The sequence below is a fragment of the Asterias rubens genome, chromosome 1 (genome assembly GCF_902459465.1).
Source record: "Asterias rubens chromosome 1, eAstRub1.3, whole genome shotgun sequence".
Lineage (NCBI taxonomy): Eukaryota > Metazoa > Echinodermata > Asteroidea > Forcipulatida > Asteriidae > Asterias > Asterias rubens.
Window position 1 is genome coordinate 16,797,523 of NC_047062.1, and position 22,062 is coordinate 16,819,584.

Below are 22,062 nucleotides of genomic sequence, written 5' to 3' on the forward strand. Positions count from 1 at the left end.
GATACATGATTAATTTTTTTTAATACAGCAGGGATGTCAATATCCACAGCTTAGAAGTCAAGGCAAGTAATAACTTATATTATTTACATTAAATCCATTATTCAGAGAGAAAAAGTTTGTGACCGAAATTGTAACTACAGCTCATGTTATTAATTGTCAAAAGGCCTTTTTATTTAATACACAAACGCGGGTGAGTAAAATTATCGCGCCTTGTTGCAATGGACTGTTGGCAAACCCAATGTATCAAACTCAATCGAACAATAAAGAGTCTAGTTTCTCAATTGGTATTGTCTATAAAAAAAAAGGTGCCCCGACTTATGGTTCGCTGAATGAAAGGAGATTGTGGAGGAGGATTGTTTTTCGGGAGTGTCAACTTCCTTCTTCCAGTTACGTGCCTAAGTTTTAACACAATTTCGTCATGCGAATCAATGTTTTTGTCTCACATAAACAAAGGGATTTTTGAACACAATCTTGCTTACAGCTTACAGATAAACAACTTACAGTGACAACTTATACAACATGAGCATCAATGTTTTGCTGTTAGGTACTGCACCCCTGCGTGTTACCTTGGGTTACCTCGACCCCATGTCGACCTTTACTTCTGTTCAAGAACTTACACAGCCAAATTTCAAAGGTAGAACGGGGATACCCTGACCCCATGTTGACCTTTACTTCCGGCTCAACTGGAATCGGGACTATTCAAGAACTACACAGCCATTTTTTTAATTTCTTTTTGGTTTTATATAGACCTTTCTTTTGTTGATAAACAAACCGCCTTGGTTGGCATGGTCGGCCGAATGTTAGGCCGTGTCCGAAACGACGACTTCGGCTACAGCTACGTCTAGATCAGCGCGTCTACCAGTGTTGAAGAATAGGCAGACGCGCGCGATCTAGCCGTAGCTGTAGCCGAAGTCGTCGTTTCGGACACGGCCTGAGTAAAGCATTCAATCGTATTAACAGATGTTTTAACAAAATTCAACCATTTCTGCTAACTTTCGATTAAACAAAATATCTCTTATAATTAGTTGTTTTATTTTAAACAAAATCAACAAATTTGGTTACATTGTTACCAAAAATAGCGATCTTTTCTTGATTTGCACTTACGGCTTTCCATAGGTTTCCAATCTGGGTTGGCAAAAACTCGGGCTGTGACGTTGCAAAAGAAAGGTCTATAGTTCCTTTGAGCTGTAAAGATTGAACTTGAGTTATTGTGACCCCATGTTGACCTTTACTTTCGGAGTCAACCGGAAGTGGGACCATTTCTCAAGAACAACACAACTGATTTTCAAACCCTTTTTGAGACCCCATATTGACCTTTACTTCTTGGATAACCGGAATTGGGAACATATCTCAAAAAAGCTGTCATCACGAAAAGAACATTTAACGACTATCATTCACAGAGAAAGGTCACAGTGAAAGTCATGTCCAGAATGTACATTTTTTAATGTTTCTCATGTTTACATATTATTTATATTTGTTTAAAATAAAAAAAAACTTTATTTCAGTTTCATATTTGTTTTTTTAGGCATTTTTATTGAAACAAAAATCAACAATAGTGCTCCATGTATGGGCGTATTGAGATGATTAAACAGAAGAGAACGATCTCTAACGGGTTAATGTATAAAGAGCTGCATACTTGCATGCTGGACTGAGTCATTTTGACCAAGATCATTTGGAAAGGAATGAGATGATGTATGGCCTCGACTAGATTGGTGTAGGAACTTCATTGAAATAGCTGTTCCAGTGCAATTATTCTTAAGAACATATAATGTCATTTGTCAATCATTTGATGGTTTATTTTCTGCATCCTCTATTGTATTAGGCCCATGTCACACGAGGCAATTTACAGGCAACCAGTTCCAGGCAGTCTCTAAGAAGAAAAGGCATTCAGATTTGAGTTTTCACATATTTTTCTTGGGGATCGTAAACATTGTTTGAAAAATTACTCATGTGTTGTCAAAGTAGTCCGTTAGCATGCTCTGCAGTTGGTTGCCTCAAAGTTCCCTGTGAAAGTTGCTTTGTGTGACAAGGCCCTTAAGCAGCACGGCCACATAAAATACAGTAAAATTAAACACATTTTTCAATGAATATTATCAATATAGCAACACTATTGACTTTTTACACCACTTCAAGCAACAAATTTGATGTTATGTACACAAAAATTTAACAATTTTATACAAAATAAATGTTAATCTATTGACAATCCATTTACAGCTATCTCTATTAATATTTCATTGTTGATCCACAGAAATATCAGCAAACATATATCAGCCACATTTACAACTTTCGTTTTGACATTTGAAATGAATAAATCAAAATTCTGAACTTTTTGCTGCAAAATGTTTGCTCGACTATAAAATGTGGTACCTCATCACAGTATCTGCACTTTCTATAAAATCTGAAATATATGGGGGAAGTATACTTCCCCAGAATCTCTACCATCAATAAAAAGATATATTAAAATCCTCTGGAAGACCATATCATTGTTGAATTTTTTATAAAATCTTTGACTTATGGCAAAACATTTGAGTTTCAACCGATGAACAAACAACAGTCTAACTAAATACAATGAGGAAAATATATAAAAAAAAAAAATAATAATAATAATTACAGACACACAATGACTGTGTCAAACTATTTTACAAAGTTATTTCATATATAGATTAATATAAATAAAAAAAATGAGGAATAGTTCACCCCTTACTTGAAATACAACTGAGTTATAAACCACAAGCAAAACTGACTGGGTAAGTTTTGAATAATTTGGGTGTGATCCCTGGCCACACGGCAGCCAACAGTTAAACAAAGACATTGACTAATAGGGAGACCACCAACATAGGGCTGGTCAGCTCAGTTGGTGTTTGGTACAGCTCTTGTACGCTAATTCGGAGGTTGTTGGTTCAAAAGTCCCGCTCCAGTCATCTTTTCTTACACCAAACCCAAACCATTTGAAATACAATTGGTGAAATAATCTGACACAACGAAGAGGAAGATTGTAGGTGACAGCTATTCACACAACCCACACATGGAGTAAAGTTATTCACAATACAGTGTGTACAACTTAAGTGAACAATTCACAGTGTGCATGGTTGCTTGCAAGTGAACTGTGCTAACACTTGCTTGGTTTGTTTACTCAATACCAGCACCCACTATGAGGTGCCGGACTCCTGTCCCCAGTTGAAAGCATCAAACCTTAATTCCTTCCGAATCCGGTAATTTAAGTGATGTTTGAAAGCTTTGCATGGTCTGGATACTAAGACAAAACTATTTCTAGTCATGCTTGCAGATACAACAGTGTGAAATTGTTGCGCTCTCATAAGAGCTGTTTAATTTCGACATTTCAAACAGTGAACTCTGTTTGTCTCCAGTCTAGTTATGTCACGGAAGAAGTAAAGTAATGGAAAAAGTGAATGGATAGAATGTAGATGTTGCTGGTTCCAATTTATGCTACTAATGGATAATTGAATGATGAGAAGGGCTTCTGTGATTATTTGATCTAAAATGTCATACTTTCACATACACAGGCCAGTCTTTTTCTTAAACTCGGCTTAGGTTCTGTTGCTGGCTCTGTTTGGTGTGGGAAATACCCTGCAACAAATTGACCACAGAGCCAAAGCCGGAGCTCGGGCCCAAGCTGGAGCCAGAGCCCAAGCCAGAACTGGAGCCTGAGCCAGAGTCCAACCTGGAGCTGGAGCCTGAGCCAGAGCCCAAGCCAGGGCAACAAGCTGGAGCCAGAGCCCAAGACTGAACCTGAACTCATGAGGGTGCCAGAGCCTAAGCTGGAGCTAGAGCTCAAGCTGGAGTCCAGGCCCAAGTCGGAGCCAGAGCCCAAGACTAAACCAGAGCCCAAGAGGGCGCCAGAGCCTAGGGCCCAAGTCAGAGCCTGCATCAAAGCCCAAGCCAGAGCTGAGGTTTGGAAAAGGCCCCATGATCCTCCACAGAGCTATTGGAGCCGAATGCCAACTGAAACCCCCCTGTAGGTATTCAAATTTTCCCCATAGAGATGCCTGTTACCACAGCAGGCCTGATAAACAGGTTGTCCCCCCAAAAACCTCAAAAGTGGATGTCAGGTGAGACCCAGATCAGACTACCTCATTGGGTGACACTGTGATGAAAAGAGTATAACTAGACTTTGGATGGTTCAACATAATAAATCTACCTGGGGTTTAACGGAATTCCCCTGCTCTTATATGAGTTCATTATACCCATCATCAGACCAAATCAAAAATGGAGGAATCACACCTTTGATTGCTAACTATCTGTACAGAGAATAAGGCACACAAATAACCGGACACACAAACTGGTGTAGAGGAAACTCACAACACACAGCATTTTTCTCTGGTGGGATTCGAACCCAGGACCTTTTGCAACTCTAGAGCAGTGTCTTACCAACTGACAGATGTTCATACCCTGTGCAGGGTCACAGTACAATGAGTAGAATCAATAGAAATCCATGAGATCAAGGTCAACAAGGACTCCCTTGTATTTGTCAATCAATCATGATCTAAATCTCTTCATTATATCACAATCATCAGTGACTGCTCCTGGCTAACCCTCCATGCGTACAAGATGTGCGTTCTCAACATAGAGTTATAAAAAAGAACTAGAGGGCGCACTGGCCTATATACGCGACCTGGCATGCGCGCAGGCAGCCATTTTCTAAGTTGACAAAACAGACACCGCACAGCGTGTGTTTGTGCGACCATTTTGTAAGTTGACAAAACAGCATCGCGTAGAGTTCAATAAACACGAACTCCAACATGTGTTTCATATTCAACGCGTGCTAAGAATGGCGCGCGCATGTCTCCTTGCGGTCCCGTCGCGTTTGTGCAAGAAGCATCACCAGTGCGCCCTCTAGTTCTTATATATAACTCTATGGTTTTTCATCACTTCATCATAGTGTGGCGTGATTATGTTTTGATCGCATTCAACGAATTTGATCTTGGATTAAAAAAAATTCTTCCTCGACTTGATGCGAAGACTCTCTATGGGATCAGTGTCTCGTAATAAATTTGTAAAAAGTTTAGTACTCATAGATAATGCCTTAGTTTGGAACACTTAGGTCCGAGCGTCATATTTGTGTAAAAAATAACAAGAAGAAACTCTGCCGATTAAAATGTTACCGATGTTTAGTTGGCGGAGGCAGAAGAAACTGGCGACTGTTGAGAGCTTTCAGCTCCCCGGGTGAGGAAAGGTGCTTTCTTTCTCCTCCTTGACTTAGGTTCTAAAATAGTGAGAGAAAAAAGAAAATAATCAAAATCATTAAATATAAGTTCATCTGTATATTGAAGATGACGATTTAAAAGATTCGTCTTTACAAAATCCAAAATTTTGCAGATGTTACTTACATTTAATTGTAGTTACGTTTCACTCCTTAGCTCGGAGCTACGTTAGAAGTAACTACTTAATTATATGCAAGTAACATCTACATAATTTTGGATTTGTAAAAACGAATCTTTTTATTAACAATAATCAAATTTAAACCCAACTATTGTTCACTTGTTTGTTTTATATTACATGCTACTAGCTAGTTCCTGATCAAGTGTTTAAACTTTATTTGAAGCCAAGTGGTTCACCGACAATCATTGCAAGATTATTTATAAAGCTACTGCATACTGCACACAGCATTTACACAGGATGCGCGCACAAAATTACTGATTTGCCTGTAAACATGGCCGAATTTACACTGTGTGACGTCAAACAGTAACTATCTTTGTGCGCTTTGGTGATGCCATGGAAGAGTCAGTACAGTCCTTCGTATCCGGCTTGTGTAGAGTATCCTTCACTTGCCTTCACTCAGGCAGCACTAATACATTCTTTGCAGGCTTCATGCAATAACAGACTGTGCATTTATTTTATTGATATATTGATTCTAAATTATGAAAAACACTGACTGGCAGACAGTTGGCTTTCAAGCTTCCCTTACAAGTAGGTTTGCACATGGATGTTTCCATTATGCTTCAAGGGAAAGTTCATATTGTTTTTGCTATTACTACTTACATGTAGTATTTATATCACTACCTGTTAATTTTTTTCCCATTTCATTACATAACTTTCAATTGTCGATGTGGGAAGAAACTCCAGGTAAAACCAACAGGCCTTCGAATAACCCACGGCACCAACAGCATTTGCTGTGGTGTCTACCTTTGTTTTTGCTGTGACGCCCTTTGCAAAAGCTCCAAAACAAATTTACATTTTCCTGGATGCAAGTGCCCCTTACAGGAGCAAAACTGCTGTGTCCTTCAAGAACAAAACTTAAGGCTTGAACTAATGGTAGGGACTGAAAACGAATTCACTAAGCACCCCCCCCCCCCATTGGGATCTGAACCGGGGTCCAAGAGGAGGAAGGCAAGAAAAGATGCCATTATGCCAAAGCCAGTAGGACTTGATTTCTGGGCCATAAAGTTTAGGACTGCATCTGAGACGTCCAAGTCTGCACTTGATAGCCAGTTAACAGATAGTTGTCTTTCAAGCCTCCCTTGAGGCAATCACAATCGTAAGGATGCATCCAAAAGGCTTCAAGAAATAGTTTATACTTCTTTGTTTTTAGGTCTCAGGCATCATGGATTCAGACCACCAAAGGCATTGGTTTCTAGACCCCAACACTTTGGACTCCCTTCCAGACACCAAAGATCTAGACTTGTCGCCATGCACTTACAGCTTACCTGTTTGCTGTCCAGACCAGCCTTGGAGATTGTCATTGGTACAATGGCATGTGTAGTAGCCTGGCCAGTAGATACAGGAATGAGACCTATGTTCACATTACCTATGAAAAGAAGTAAAGCCATAGTATTAGCATTTAAACTCAGTAGTAGTGTGTCACTCTAGTAGCAAGGCGGACTGTTAGCTAATGTTCCTTACAACTGTGTGTTCACATGCCTTGGCTAAAACATTTTGCTATCAACCGAAGAGCAACTTTTAAAAACTAACTACGTACGGTACAACTACACTTTTTTTTTCTTTTGTTGAAACAAAGTTACCACAGAATGGAAAAACCTTGAGGATGATTAGAATGTTCACCAATCATGAATAATAATTTAGTTTATGAACATGACAAAATGAACTGTTTACTGCCAAACAGTCACCAGGACAATTAATAAATTCATTTCAACCATCTCATCTCCCTAGGATACAGCCTGTGCTGCCAAGTAAGTAGTACTAACCATCTCTGCCCTATGGTATCCATTTAACCCTAGGTGAAAAGAAGCAATTATACTTAAGCACCTGGGTCAAGGACACCAAGTGTCGTGACCAGGATTCCAACTCACACCCTGGTCTGACTTGGCCACAAGAACTTGAGTCCTTTACACTTGACTGCTCGGCCATGACACGCTAAGTATTTTAAACTAGGATTTGAAACTTTACGTGGTGGAAAAATAACTAAAAGAGGTTTGCGGTAACCAACACAATGCGAATATCTCTTTTGATTAGTGTTGGCTCTGAAACGAACCGGTGGTTAACGACTCAACATTTCAATCTATTTGCTCCTGAAGACGATCTTAGCATACGCCTCTCTTAATATTTATGCATGGTGTCACAATTCTTACCCAAAATGAGGCTATGGGCGCACGTCCCCCATCACTTGCAGTGGCTACGCCCATCGCTTCGTTTTGAGTTAGCATCGTGACGTACCTCATGCATAAATATTAAAAGAGGCGTGAACTGGTCGAAGTGTTGAGTCGTTAACCACCTAAGTGGGCCCAAAGTCCATAAAACCTGTAAACACAAAGTTTACATTGTTCTGGCTGGTGCCCCACGCATTTTTTTCTTAGCATAGCAGCTTTATGAAACTGGGCCCTGTTCTTTTTAGAACCAACACTACTCAAAAGAGATATTCACATGGCGTTACCCCAACCCTGTCTTATAGGTGCATAAAACTGTTACCTCTGTCATGAGCATGACTACCAGACATTGACGCTTGATATGAAGGAAGCAGAAGATTCTCTGGGATAGATCCTGGTGATGTAGCGTACACGATACCTGACTGGGTATGGTACATAAGGGGTGAAGCAGCAGCTGCACTGGATGTACTGGATACTGTTGACACTGAACAATTAACCAATCCAAAATAAGTAACTAAGTCATGTCTAGTGGTAAAGTTTAGTATGCGTTTTGAATCTAAAATGCATTTTTTTTGGTTTAAGTTTTTGAAATTCTGTATAAATTATTTTGAAAAATCTTCCCCACCAAACAAAACTTATCTTGCTTAATTATGTTGCCTTGGACATCCGAAAGACCATAGTATTTCTTGAGGATAGTGCCCTCTTGTGAGAGTACACAAAATAGATTGTACATTTATGACTTTGGTACTGCAAAAGTTTTTAAAAGAAAGAAAGCCTGACTGCAACAACTAGAGGAGAAAGATGGACTGAATTAGCAGTAGACACAGCAATAGATGGCCACAGAAAAATGTTGAGAATATGAGAGACCGAGTTTCATAAAAAAAAAGGGGGTCAACAAAATAACAGGAGGTCAAGAATTGTGATAACAACAGGTACTAAATAAAAAGCTTTGCAGTGCACTATTTTTACATTGGACCAAAAGCCTGAGGCCTGTTTATAAGTAAAAAAATCTGGTGCAGTAAACATTTTGATCTGCAAGCCCAATGGTTTTGTGGATCCCCCCCCCCCCCCAAATTCGAGCCCCGCTATGGGAAATTGCTGAAATCATTTCTCGTGTGAGGGTCAGAGGGCGTCTACCCGTAGACACCAAGGACTTGGCAAAAGGGATCCTTGTGTTTTGATCGAACAAGACCATCTTTGATTCGCGTCTTTTGTACCTACCTAAGGAAGGCGGGACACTCATATTAACAATGGATTCTTGAGCTGACGATGACGTGATGGATTGACTTGGGGCTGTGGCGGAGGTTACGGAGGTGACTGTTGGGGAGAGGACGAGGGGACTCATCGGTCCTCCTGGCTGCTGTAACCTATCATGGAAATATGCACAAGATTCGTCACAATATGCAGGAATTGGTAAAAATGGACAGCGCAGCGTGGTTGTAAAATAATCATTCATGGCAGGCCTGGAATTTCATCTTGGAAAGGGCAAGACCATTTTCGTTTTTCCAAAGGGCATGTCCACTGCAAAATCTTAAAGTCTATGAGAAAATTTTGAAGTGGCACCAAGGCCAATACTAGGTGCAACAGGCAATGGCCTCCGTGGCTTTGTATAAGTCCAGACCTGTCATTGTTTTTGTTTTTGTTTTGTTTTTAGGCCACTACCTATGAATTAAAATAGTAATATACAATTGTTTCAGCTGTTAAATCACAACAAAAACATTCATACTGAACAACAATTACCAGTAACACTGCAGTAAAATTATGTTCCAAAAATAAAATCACCACAAAAAACAATGATTGGATGAATTAACTCACGGGGACAAACAGAGATCTTGGTTCTAACAATGCATTTGCATCAAGACTGATCAATTTGTTATCCACAATGTGGCAGGTGATAAAAGAAACGAAAGTGTGCTACTTTAAAAAGCAAGAAGAAAAAAAAAGAAAAAAAAAACCTGCAGCTTTGCTGTATGAACTTTACAAAGAAATCCCGGCAATCCCGAGGCAGCCTGGCTGCTTTGTATTGATGAGACACTCAGATAGCATCCCTGTCTGTATCTCACTGTGGACACACAGGACGACTGTCAACAACCTCATGCCCAGGGTACCTGCTCCATATAACTCTTCTGAGATTTGCAAATTTTCATCTCTCTCAAGTACATCGAGGGGTTAAGATGATGAACATAGTGCAACCCTGATGCTCAGGCTTTAGGTTTTACAAAGAGGGGGGGGGGGGAGGGTACCTGCTTGCCATGATTAGATATTCACGCCGATGCTTCCCCAGATTCTCCTACAAGCACGTTTTGTTAAGTGGCCCATCTCCATGGCAAAAGATGGATTTTTCACTGCCACGGGGGCGGCCATTCACACGGAGTGGAGACTCCGACAAGAGTTGGGAATGGAAGAATAGATGGATGTAGCATGATACACAACAAATCAATGTATGGGTGCAACCAAATACAAGTACATTGTTGTCACAAAACTCCCCAAAAAAGGGATTTCAGTAACTTGATCCATGACCTTTAGATAGGCCTACTGTATGTTTAGTATTTCATGTTTATGGAATACAAACACAAAGATTGTTTTTCACTTGTAAAGCAGAAGTTAAACATCTTAGAGTAAATAGTCAATGGTCTGTTTTATTGTCACACATAATATCAGTAAAATTCACTTTGGTTTGCGATTCTCAAAAACATTAAAATTACAAAAAATCAGCAATTTCTTTGCACAAAAATGCAAATATGTAGATCTTTCTGAACCTCTTGAGTTTACACAGGAGCCTAAATGGATATCAAATATCCTCATGAATTCATTACCATCATATGCTGGAAAGCCTGATTTGTATCTTAATTGTATCTTACCTGTATAATAATTGTGGCGGATGCATTGTTTGATTGGCAGTGGATGATGGGGATTGCTGGCCCTGGCTGTGACTGTGAGGCAGTTGTAACACTCCGGCTGGTATGGACGCCCCGGCCGGTAGGGTGGTACCTACAAAGTATGAGCATAAATTAATCATAATTGCTTTAATTAGCCTTTCTTTTATTTTTCAATTCATTCATGAGATGGTAGCTATATGCCTCTCTTAATATTCATGCATGACGTCACCATTCTAACCCCAAAACAAGGCCATGTCTGTATTCTTTGTGTACACTTTGAGCCGGCCAGTAAAGGAGGAGCAAATGTCAACACATTTTCCATGATTAAAAACAGAATGCTACATGCCCAGTCTTGAAAGTCACAATATCACAGTGTGGGGACACATCCCTTGTGCACTTCATGCCTGTTTTTTCGATGTACAAAGCATTGTATTACGATCATATAAATCGCCTTCTAGACCATCAAAAGGGAGATACTTCTCAATAGGCAAGATGAAAGGAAATTTTGTTTACTGTCAGTTTCGCTTAAATGTTTAAGAAACATATTCCACTGGTTTTCTATGTAACATCTAACAACCCAACCTTAAGTTTCACACAGTTAGGAGGGTATTCCATAGCACTGTCAAGAAATATCCCCTCAAGGTACTTTCAAATCTATAAATGCACTGCATAAGAGCCACAAGCAGTCTCCAGCACATCTGATCAGAAGAGATATTGTTCATAATGCAACCAAAAACAACCACCCTCAGATTCCCAATAATGTAAATAAACACAATTGGATCAACCCACGGGCGTAATCTAAGAAGCTCAAAGAGTCGTATTCGAGACGTACCTTGCGGTAAGACCGCAGTCGTAAATCCCCCTTGTGCTAACATATCACTGGCAGTCATTCCCCCTAGTGCCTTATTCCCATTACTGCCGCCTACCGTGGAGCCACCAGATGACGAGCCTGTAGGCAGGTACGTTGTCATGGGATAGGTGTGCCCTGCACCTGTGATGGATATACCTGCGCAAACAAATATCAACATTCAAATGTTTGAGAATAAAATAAAGGTACCATGTATTAAAGGTTTTCAAAACAATACAAAAAGGCAAACAAGTTCAATTTTCCTAATGGTTTAATGAGGTTAAATTAAACACCTCAAAAGTAAACAATATCAATTTTAATAGGTCAACAAATTGTTTTTAATGCGTTTAAATTTGTTTAATTTAAAAAAAATATTTTATCTGACATTTGGGTTGGGGACAAACAATTCAAAATTTGTGGCTACCTATGGGTGTGTTAGTTTTAATCCATATATGAGCTGTTTCAATCGCATCCATGTATTTCTTTAGTAATTCTCAATTCTCACCCCAGCTTGCCCATTTTGAAATGGCTATACTGATTATATGATCTATGGTATTTCAAATGTATCGTTCAATGAGTTACATACGGTTCAACTGAGTGACGGACATGTGCGCTCTACAAGGAGCCACAATTATTATTATTGTTATTCCACACACCTGACTGAGAAGAGGCTAAGCCTGGTGATGATACATCTACACCTGCACCAGGGACGTTGGTGACTGTAAACATTTGTGTCTTTCCCTCCTGCAAGCAATGTTAAAAACAAACAACAATCAGAATTAAACGAGCTTCACATTGTTTGGTTAGAGCATTTGATCAGTATTCCATTGCCAAAAAATGTTTTCAGTTCTGAGCTGGAATCACAGTCTCGACAGGGAAAGGTCCCTCAGTGATGCAGTGGCCTCTCCTGTGGCCTCTCCTGTGGCCTCCCTGAAGTTTCAGCACTGAAGTTTTTCCCAGCATTTATTGATTGTAATGTGCTGGGGTCTTGATCAATGTTTGGTCTGCAGGCAAATCCACAAAAATCAAGACAGCAGGATTGTAGCTCAAACTTTTTACTGGACCAGAATGCAATTTACATGATCAGAATCTGATGAGAAGAACTTTCTATGCGTTTTAACATGTGTGTAAATTGTTTTACTTGAACAAGGAATAAAACAAGATTGATCTCATATGTCATAATGGTACCAAGTGTACTTGGAAGAAACAATTGGAAGATATTCACCAGACTCAAAGTCAACAATTATAATTTTAAAATGTTTTCAATAGAGATTTTTGTCACACAGTGAAGTACTGTTAATTAATTGGTTAACACAAGACCACTGGACTTGCCAAATCCTGAGTTTAATGGCCAGAGGCTTCAATCAATGGCCTTGGATCCAGGGTAAATATTTGAGCCCTGTGTGTATTTTTCATCTCCCAGTGAAGCTGTGTAAAGCCCGGTTCATACTTCCTGCGGATGCGGATGCGATACGAATGTCGACGTCACAAATTCGCAACAAAAAATTTGCAGCAGTTCAACTCTGCTCAACTCACTTGCGAATATCGCTGCGAAAGGAGGGTTGTGACGTCAAATTCACATCAAATTCGCTTCGCATTCGCAGGAAGTGTGAACCGGGCTTAAAGCTCCAGAACTTGTTGTAAAGCTCTCGTTCAAATGAGTGTCAGCAGGAAGAGGAAAATTATTTAAAATACTATAAGTTGCCATTAGCTAATTTTCAATAAGGGAAAGGAATAAGACTGTCAAATAAATTACCAATTAAACTAAAATAAAAACATATTTGTTTATAGATTACCACTAAAACAAAAAAGTTTGTTAACCACTTAAAGGCAGTGGACACTACTGGTAACTACTCAAAATAATTATTAGCATAAAACCTTACTTGGTAACGAGTAATGGGGAGAGGTTGATGGTATAAAACATTGTGAGAAACGGCTCCCTCTGAAGTGACGTAGTTTTTGAGAAAAAAGTAATTTTTCACGAATTCAATTTCGAGACCTCAAGTTAAGAATTTGAGATCTCGAAATCAAGCATCTGAAAGCACACAACGTCATGTGACAATGGTGTTTTTTCTTTTGTTATTATCTCGCAACTTCGATGACCGATTGAGCTCAAATTTTCACAGGTTTCTTATTTTATGCAGATGTTGAGATACAGCAAGTGATAAGACTGGTCTTTGACAATTACCAATAGTGTCCATTGTCTTTAAGCTGGGTGTTGTGTTAAATGCAAGATTTCCTCTTTACAATGGATACTTGAATTCACCCTTGAAATCACCATTTTTCCCAAGGGTAAATGTGTAATTCCCGATTCCAGACCTTAGTCCTTTTGTTGTTAAACTAGGATAACGAGACCGATAAGCTGTAACCATTAAAATTTGATTCCGTATTGGAATGCCCTTACAGCCAAGGTTTATGCCTATTCACAGCAAAACATTCCATAATTTCTCATAAGACAAAACAATTTTTTTTCTAAAAACAACGTGAAGGGGTTTAAAACATAACTTTTTTAATCAACTACAGAGCATTGGTTTCAAGTTTTAGTGACTGAAATACGCAAACGTCATTCACAAGGGAAGGCCCTTTTTATGATGATTATCTTAAAGACTGTACTACGTATAATTTATAAAGGAAAGTGACTTTTAAGCAGAATTCTAATTTATTCACAAGTTGTCATTAGCTTAGAGTTTCATAACATTGGTGCTGAATCACTGGTATGTTGAATCTTTATTGTTCAAATAGTTAAACTTTAAAATATTTCTTATGGAAGCAAGCCAAAAACCCCAAAGAATGTTAATACAAACAATACTTGAAAAACTAATTACATTACTGAGATTAATAAGAAGAAATTATATCAAAGTGATCTGTAACTAATGGCTCACATACGTATTGTAGCGTCAACTTGTCGACCAATGACGGATGGTAAAATCCGTGCACCAGTGATGGCATAAAGAAGCGATGACGGACTGATGAAGACAACAATGCGCATTTTCATTCACGTTGGAATGCACCACACTACTCCATAAATGGCAACAATCTTCCATACTTGGACAACGAGTACAAATAACTGGCATATTTGGCAGCGTCACTAGCAAAAATGGCCAATGCTCATCAGCATAACGTATTAGAAAGCACTGAGCGGTTCAATTAGAAGGCTAAGAAGTCAGGCTGTTTTTAGCTGTGCCAGTCCATACACTACGCCAGTTATGCTGCCAATGCTGGTTGGTTCCTTTGATTGGTTGCCTGCTTGACGTCAATCGCTTCAGTTTGGTCAAACAAGAATACCACGCATTCCATACTCAGTTGGCCAGTTTACACATGAAGTTGACCTATTTATAGCGCATTACATCATCTTTATAGATTAGATTGGTTCACATGGACAGGATCACATGCTCTTGTTAATTTGGAATTCAAAAATCTCCTGGCTAGCATCCAAAATATAAAAACCCAGGACCTCCCCTCTCAACATAATGGGATAAACCAGTTAAGCCCAACTTGAAAATTGTCAACCTGGGTAGCCAGCAGAATACTTTTGTTATAGCCTCTTATAACTTTTTTTGCATTTGACAAACAGTATTTCCTCATATTGAATTCAGAAATATTAAATTGGTACAATTTCTGTTTACTGGAAGTGTGATGAAACTTAAATGCAACTGATGTAATACTTTATTAGTTTAAAATAACATCAAACTCCCATTTAGAGAGCAGGCTTATTTCGGGGAAATTATTGCATTAAAAAATTTCTTTGAAACCACACTCAGATGCTTTGACACAATGAAATACACACCATATACTGAAACAACACGTCAAACAAATGTGACTTCACAAAATTGGAAGTTTTCCAAGATACACGAGTTACGGGGTACCAGCTCAGTGCAGTGGTTGCAAATAATTCAATCGGAAGCCAAGATTCCTAGTCACTTCCCTTTGGTTGCACTTCCTGTGTGGTGTCTGCACTGTTTGTCTACTACACGCGTCTGCCAGCTACAAGTGCATGTCATGGTCAAAAAGCCAGCCCATGTATTTTTTTCATATGATGCTTTCAGAATCTCACAACATTCGCATGGTTGGTGTATGAACTTCGCACTTTGAGGGCTGAAGTGTTATCGTGTTTGGGTCATTACTTGCTATTTTGAACGATTGACACGGCCACCTAATGGGTAATGATGTAAGAACAAAAGTGGTACATTTATACAGAATTTGTCAAATACTAAGCTGTGACAATACCATTACCAAACAGCTAGTGTTTTTGAAAGGAAAAGGAAGTTGAGTACTACAGAAATAACAACGATGACATCATGCATTTTGGTGTAACTTTTGTGGTTTCATACATTGTTTTTTTCTGAACATTTTATTTAAAGGGGAAATGAAGAATGATTTTATTTCTTTTACAGTGTGATGCACAACAAAGTAAACAAACTAAGTATCATGGATGAGTATACAAAAAAGTGGTACACATACAAAATATATTTTGTATCTTGTAATTTTCTATGACAAAGGAAAACTATCTCCAACATTCAAGAATTTATTAGGTATCTACTTTTAAAGCATCAAACCACCAAAAATTGTTGTGGCAAAACTCTTTGTAAAGAAGCACTTATCGATTTCTCCTGATGTAGGCCTAATTGTAAACAACAACCAGGTCATTTTTTTGTGTTTCTCTTAAAAAAAAAAAAAAAAGAACACTAAAAATAACACTGGACTCTTGCTCAGGTCCAAATTCCATAGAGTTACAAGCACTCATGCAAAGTACTGTTCTTAAAACAAACAAAAATTACGTGAACTTTCACGCTGGATATTCGACAACAGATTTATAACAACAACTCAAGAATGGTCAAGTTCAATATTTATTTTTTGTGTTTAAAACTTAGCAGTCTACATGAAATAACATTAAAACGACAACATTGTTTTGAAGTTGTTAACTTGAAATAACAACGGTTTTTGACCAATATGCACCAGTGCCCAATAAACCCTAACAGGTGTAGAAATGGTAAACATCCAATTAACACCTAGGTGAAGGACTTGTGCCAGAGACCATCAGAGACTTGTGGTCAGAATATGCTCCTTGTGTGGTTTTAATATTCTTGCACTGCAACAAGGCACGTGTGCCTTCAGCCTCCAACAACCAAGGCCTGATGACAACTGCCAACAGCTGTGTTACCAATACACCTTGTCAAGAAACCCAACACCAGCGTGCTGCCAAGTACTTTCCATATAAGGAAGTGTTTTACCCTTTAAGAAATCCAGCGCGTGCCATACTCGCAGCACCCATGCTGGACCAAGGGCCCAGGAATCTTATATGGAATGTCTGAGTCTAAACATGGCAGGTCAAGAGGTTGAGCTGGCCCAAATATGGACGGGGAAACCAATCAAGTTTCTGAATGGAAGTCTAGCTGAGGGTATGCATGTAGTGTGTATACATATACTTTTATTACACACGTGTTGCAGTAATCGACCTGATCCTCAGGCCTTGTGTATGGGGGTATGCATTGCAATTGTTTCAAGTCATAGAGCAAGTTTCTTTTTTCTTTTTACACAATTAAAACAACTCTGTACTAAATTACTTTACTGATACATAATGAAATTTTTATAATTTGTAGCAATTGTTTAAAACTTTGCCGAAAGACTTCAGTTTCAAGAATTCTTCTCTGAACAAGAACCAAATTTCGACAGATGAAGCAGCTATTAGCATAAAAAAACATATAAAGCTTTTGCATACATTTTTGATATCATCGGTACATTAGCGTCTTTAACACTTGGGGAGTCTTAAATGCACGTATACCAATAAGGTTCTCAAGAAGGGGCTTGAAGAACAGAGAGAATGGCCTTTAGCAAATAGGCCTTTAGCAATGATTGAAATTAAAACAAAAGCAAACCTTTGCGAGTTCTTCCTCGGTGACCTGATAGGTGAGTTCTGTCTCCTCAAACCCTGTTGCACTCATTCTCTGGTCTGGGTTATGATGGTGCGCAGCCGTGGCTGGGTCTGGTGAATTTAAACACGTCTGGATGAGTGCTTTGCCACTCTCACTTGTGATCATTGGCTGAAGCTTGCGAGTCGCAAAGGTGTACACGTGTCCAGTCTCACTGGCCACTAACAGCATTACTTGGGTGCCAGTCAATGTTGATAATTCATAAGCCTGAATTTAACATGGAAATTGTTCTTATTGTTATGTTTTTCACCAAAAAGAGGTACTTTTAAAAACAAATAGGGGCCTAAAGATGCAGCAATTCTTTAGGCTATTTTTTTTAGTTTAAGTGTATTTGAATCGGTAATAACTGATTGTGAATCCATATTAGAGGGACTTACTCCTAGAAACTATGGGGAGCCTTATAATTTCTATAAGTAAGAGGGAATGTGAATGCGTAACATATTATAACAAAACAATTCTGTGGGCAATAAATTATAATGGGCTTTTGGAGTTATCCAACGTTTGTGTAATAAGTTTTAGAGAAAAGATTTACAAATGGGACAGAACTATTTATTAACAAAAAACAACAACACAATTGTTGACTTTTGCACACATTTATTGAATGATATTGTGTCGCTAGTTGCTGTTTGTCACAATCTGGATGTTAATCCTGAATTCTTGGTCTTGGACGCAATCAGTTTTTTAGTTTTTTTTTAGGCTCAACACTAATGTAATAGTATCAATACAACTATCCCAACTCTAAACAGTAGACACTATTAATTAAACCGAACAACTATTGTTTCAAATCAAAAGAAAAGAAGAATATCAACTAGCAATTAATTAAGATAAAAGAAACTTTTCATAAGAAACCTTACACTAGTAACAACAGACAGTAAGTAATAATTAATAATATAATATTAATAATAAAGACTTGTAATGCATTGTAAAATTGAACTTAATGAAGAGGTTTTTCCGTTGTTAACATGGTTAATACAAAATGATAAAGGATGGAACAATTACCCATTGTTTTAAACTTTACACCTAGATTGCTAGTACTAGTAGAAGTAGAACTTCGTACAGCTGAAATAGAAACTATTTTTGTTGTTTACCAGACAGGAAACATAACAAATGGCAGAATCAGCAAACCAACGTTAAACGCATGTTATTTATAAATACCTTTTTCATGATGCCAGTTTTTCTCTTGCTGAATGTAGTGTATCTACGAAGCTTGTTCTCGATGAACTCCATCTTGATTTTGACTCTTCCTTTGGTCTTTTTGGACTTCTTGGCACCGGGGCCGCCGTGTGGATCGTCGTCGTCGTCGTCACTCAAGTCGCCGTGTTCTTCGTCGATTTCCAGGTGCTGTGGGTTAAACTGCGTAAATGTACACTCTTCCATCTCGCCTGCTGGCCGTTTTTCACCGTTGACAAGATGATGTACACCCGATCCATTGTTTGAGACTGCTTGCTGGTTTAGGAAGCTTGCGACATTCATTGTCCCTCCGATGGAACTTTGTGCTCCTCTTTTCATACTTGAAAATGATTTTGAGAATTCCCGGGATGAAGCCTTTTACCAAATGTAGATTTCTTAGCGCTCTAAAAGGTAATGCCGACGCACGCTCTTTTGTGTACTTCCGCAAAAATAAATAAATCCGTAAGTCAATTTTCTTCACTAGTTTGACTCAATTTGTACCCAAAGAAGTGTAAAATATATTATTATTGCATGGAATAATAATTTCATGAAAAATATGGCACATTGTGTCACAAATTTAGTATTTTAGCTGCACTTTTCACGACGGCGGATTAAATTTAAAGGCCACAACGTGTGAGTCGGTTCTGCCTGGCTGTAAAGGAAGTAAAATTCCCAAATATGGCCGCGCCTGTATTTTGGGCTATACCATTCTTATGGAAGGGGTATTCAATATAAGAGTGCGTAATCTAATGAGGGGATAACAAATTGGCTACAGATGGATTAACATTAATTGGCAGTTTGGCAGTTTGTATAATGTTGTTTTTAATTACTTATTCCCAATGATAACCTTATTTTAAAAGAATATCTGGAGAAGTTTAATATCTAAACTTATATTACCCTTAGTATTTGTAATGTATGTGTTGTGTTCATGTAGACGTTTTAATTCTAGTTTTGTTTTTCTCCTCTATGTTTAATTAAGAATTTTCCTCAACCGTAAATTATTACCGTTGTTTTTCCAAACCTTATTTATAATTTTATTACCATATTTCAAGAGTTGTGGACATTCTTTTTCCAAATAAAAGTTGGGGCGAAAATGTAATTTTTTTTTTCTTTTCCCATCCCAGTGACTGAAGAAAAAACAAATCATAAAAATTCCCAATTAAGAGCCCCAACATACCCATAACAAATACCCAGACAGTTTGCAATTCAACAAACTCCATTATATCTCTTATAATTTAACAAAATTATACGCTCTCTGCATTTGCAGAATATTTCGTTACTGAGTATACAGAACGAAGTTTCGCAAAAATGCAGCAACAATGTTCGAGAGAATTCCATCAAGAAATACAGTGAAGATTACTAGTTGTACTGTGTATGTGAAGATCGCAGTAGTGCAAAGTTGCATCAATGGAATGCCGTTGGTGTGATGATGCTCAGAGTTATGGAATAATTAATGTCGAAGAATAAAAATTCCATTCGGTCGACTTAATCCGTGTATGGGAATCTGGGATTTGGGGTATGAGATATGGTTTTACGTGGTACACCCACCTATAGTCCTTTAGCCTTTTTGAGATATGGAGGAAGAAGACTGTTTGGTTTGTAGACAAATTTAACCAAATGTGTCTTAGTGTTGCCTACAACATATTTCAGTAAGTATCTTGAAAAACACAATGGCTGTAACTTGTATTCCTGCGCACGTGTAACCTGATGCCATTTTCTTGCGATTCAATAAGTTTTAAAAAAATGCATCTTTGGTTCAGGTAATTTGTTTATCTAATTAATAGACTTGGATCTAAAATGCTGATTTTCTTCATGCTCGCACGTTAATATTGCCTCTAAAACTAGCTGTCAAGTAGAATTTTCTATGCAAGTTTTTTTTTCTTTTTTTTTTTTTTCTTTTCAGTTTTTTTCTTGGGGGGGGGGGTCGGTATTTTGTAAGTAGGTATTTTTGCTGCCTCCCCGACCAAAGATACTATGTTTGTCCCTAAAATATTAATCTACAAATCTGCGCAGAGGTGTAAAGGACCCATGAAAGTTGTTTTCTGATGAAGCAGCAGTGCTCCCCCTGAATTCGTTGGGTTACCTGCGTCTAAATACCAGTCAAACAATACCAGTCAAATTAACAATGTTGTGACTGGGATGGTGCCCATCTCAACTTTTGCCGGTGTCGCATGCAATTATGTCCTCTATGCAATACTATCCGCAGGACATTATTGCATATGTAATAATGTCCGCCGGACGGTTTTGCATATGCAATCGTGTCCGCCCGGACGCTGCTGCATAATGCAATTGTGTCCGCCCGGACAGATTTGCATATGCAGTTGTGTCCGCCCCGTGCAAAACCGTCCTTGCGGTAAATTAAACGCCCTTGGTCGACGGAACACGTTCGCCATTTTTTACAAGCTAAGTGCATGCCATGAATGACATGGAAAATGTTCGGCCGTTGGGTATTCGCTGCAATCATAAAATACGTGAATATTCATGATGCATAATACAAAGATAGGTACAGTGCATGCACGCTCGCTTACGCGCGCACATGCAGTCATGTACATGTCCACCGGACGGTTTTTGCATCGCCCCGGACACGATTGCATATGCCAAAGTGTCCGGAGCGGACGGTATTGCATGGCGGACACAACTGCATCTGACACACCGGCAAAAGAAATTCTCCGAGTTCAATGACCATTGTTTGTTTGTTTGTTTAGATGATCTTCCCATCAAGGGAACCCGGCAAACTCCCACAAGGGGATTTAAACACAAAGCTGGCAACAGCCAACCTCTTTCAAACATTGGTTTGACGTCCATGGTTATGAATTGCACAAATCAAGAAATTGTGATTCAGTAACTAGACGACAATAATATTTATTCTAGTCATTGTGAAAATCAGAGGTTAGCTGAGGGTTAAGAGGAAAAACTTTATTAAAACAAAAACTACTCTAGTAAATTCTTTGTTCAACCCCAAAATCATTTCAAAAATTTACCCAGTCAGTTTCCCTTGTGGTTTATATTGATATCTGAAACAAAAAGTCACATCCCCTTAAGGTGATCCCCTGGCTGCCGCTTCCCAGCTTGTATCGTAATTTGGGTGTGATCCCCTGGCTACACGGCAGTTGGCGGTTGTATGGCTTCTGACTGGCACCCCCGAACAAAGATATTGACAAAATAGGGACACCGCCAATATAGGGCTAGATAGCTCAGTTGGTAGAGCGCCGGCACGTTAATCCGGAGGTCGTTGGTTCGAATCCCACTGTAGTTAATTCTTTGTTCAACCCCAAAATCAAAACAAAAACTAACAACAATTCAATAAACACCGCCTCTCTCGCTCCTCCACACTGCATCTTCTTCATAAATAGATAAAATAAAATAAAATATAAATCGGTGGTGATTGTGGTAAGAGTCGATATCAATGATTGTATTTACTAAAACATTATATATTTTTTTAAATGGCGAATACTGAAGAGTTTTTGAATAACGTCCTATCCGAATCTTACATTCTTTGGATTTGAAATGTTCAGGGGATTCCCCATTACCGCTTGGCTTTGACGTAATTAGATCTGTGAACTTGCATCCAGTCTCACTTGAACGGTTTTTGTATGACCGGTGAAATGGTACGCTGTCTACGCATAGCTGTGCATACTAGGTAACCTGCATACTAAACCGGTACAGAACGGTGC

The 22,062-nt window shown here is 38.7% G+C and overlaps 1 protein-coding gene across 1 annotated transcript; it reads right to left on the reverse strand.

The window, feature by feature from the left end:
* Positions 1-1,112: 1,112 nt before the first annotated feature.
* LOC117292018 (serum response factor-like) lies at positions 1,113-18,780 on the reverse strand. Its single transcript, XM_033773993.1, has 9 exons — positions 18,374-18,780; positions 17,165-17,425; positions 11,945-12,032; positions 11,274-11,447; positions 10,424-10,553; positions 8,784-8,929; positions 7,885-8,046; positions 6,666-6,766; positions 1,113-5,224 (listed from the first exon to the last, which is right to left on the reverse strand). The coding sequence occupies exons 1-9, from the start codon at positions 18,725-18,727 to the stop codon at positions 5,120-5,122; spliced, it is 1,521 nt and encodes a 506-aa protein (XP_033629884.1). The 5' UTR covers positions 18,728-18,780; the 3' UTR covers positions 1,113-5,119.
* Positions 18,781-22,062: the final 3,282 nt, after the last annotated feature.

Excerpts from the sequence above, each read along its gene's own strand:
- LOC117292018 (XM_033773993.1), bottom strand. The coding sequence starts at position 18,727 with ATGAAAAGAGGAGCACAAAGTTCCATCGGAGGGACAATGAATGTCGCA. Across the intron at positions 8,047-8,783 it reads GAGTGTCCCGCCTTCCTTAG|TGTCAACAGTATCCAGTACA; the intron begins GTAGGTACAAAA and ends TTAATTGTTCAG. Across the intron at positions 6,767-7,884 it reads TAGTCATGCTCATGACAGAG|GTAATGTGAACATAGGTCTC; the intron begins GTAACAGTTTTA and ends TTCTTTTCATAG.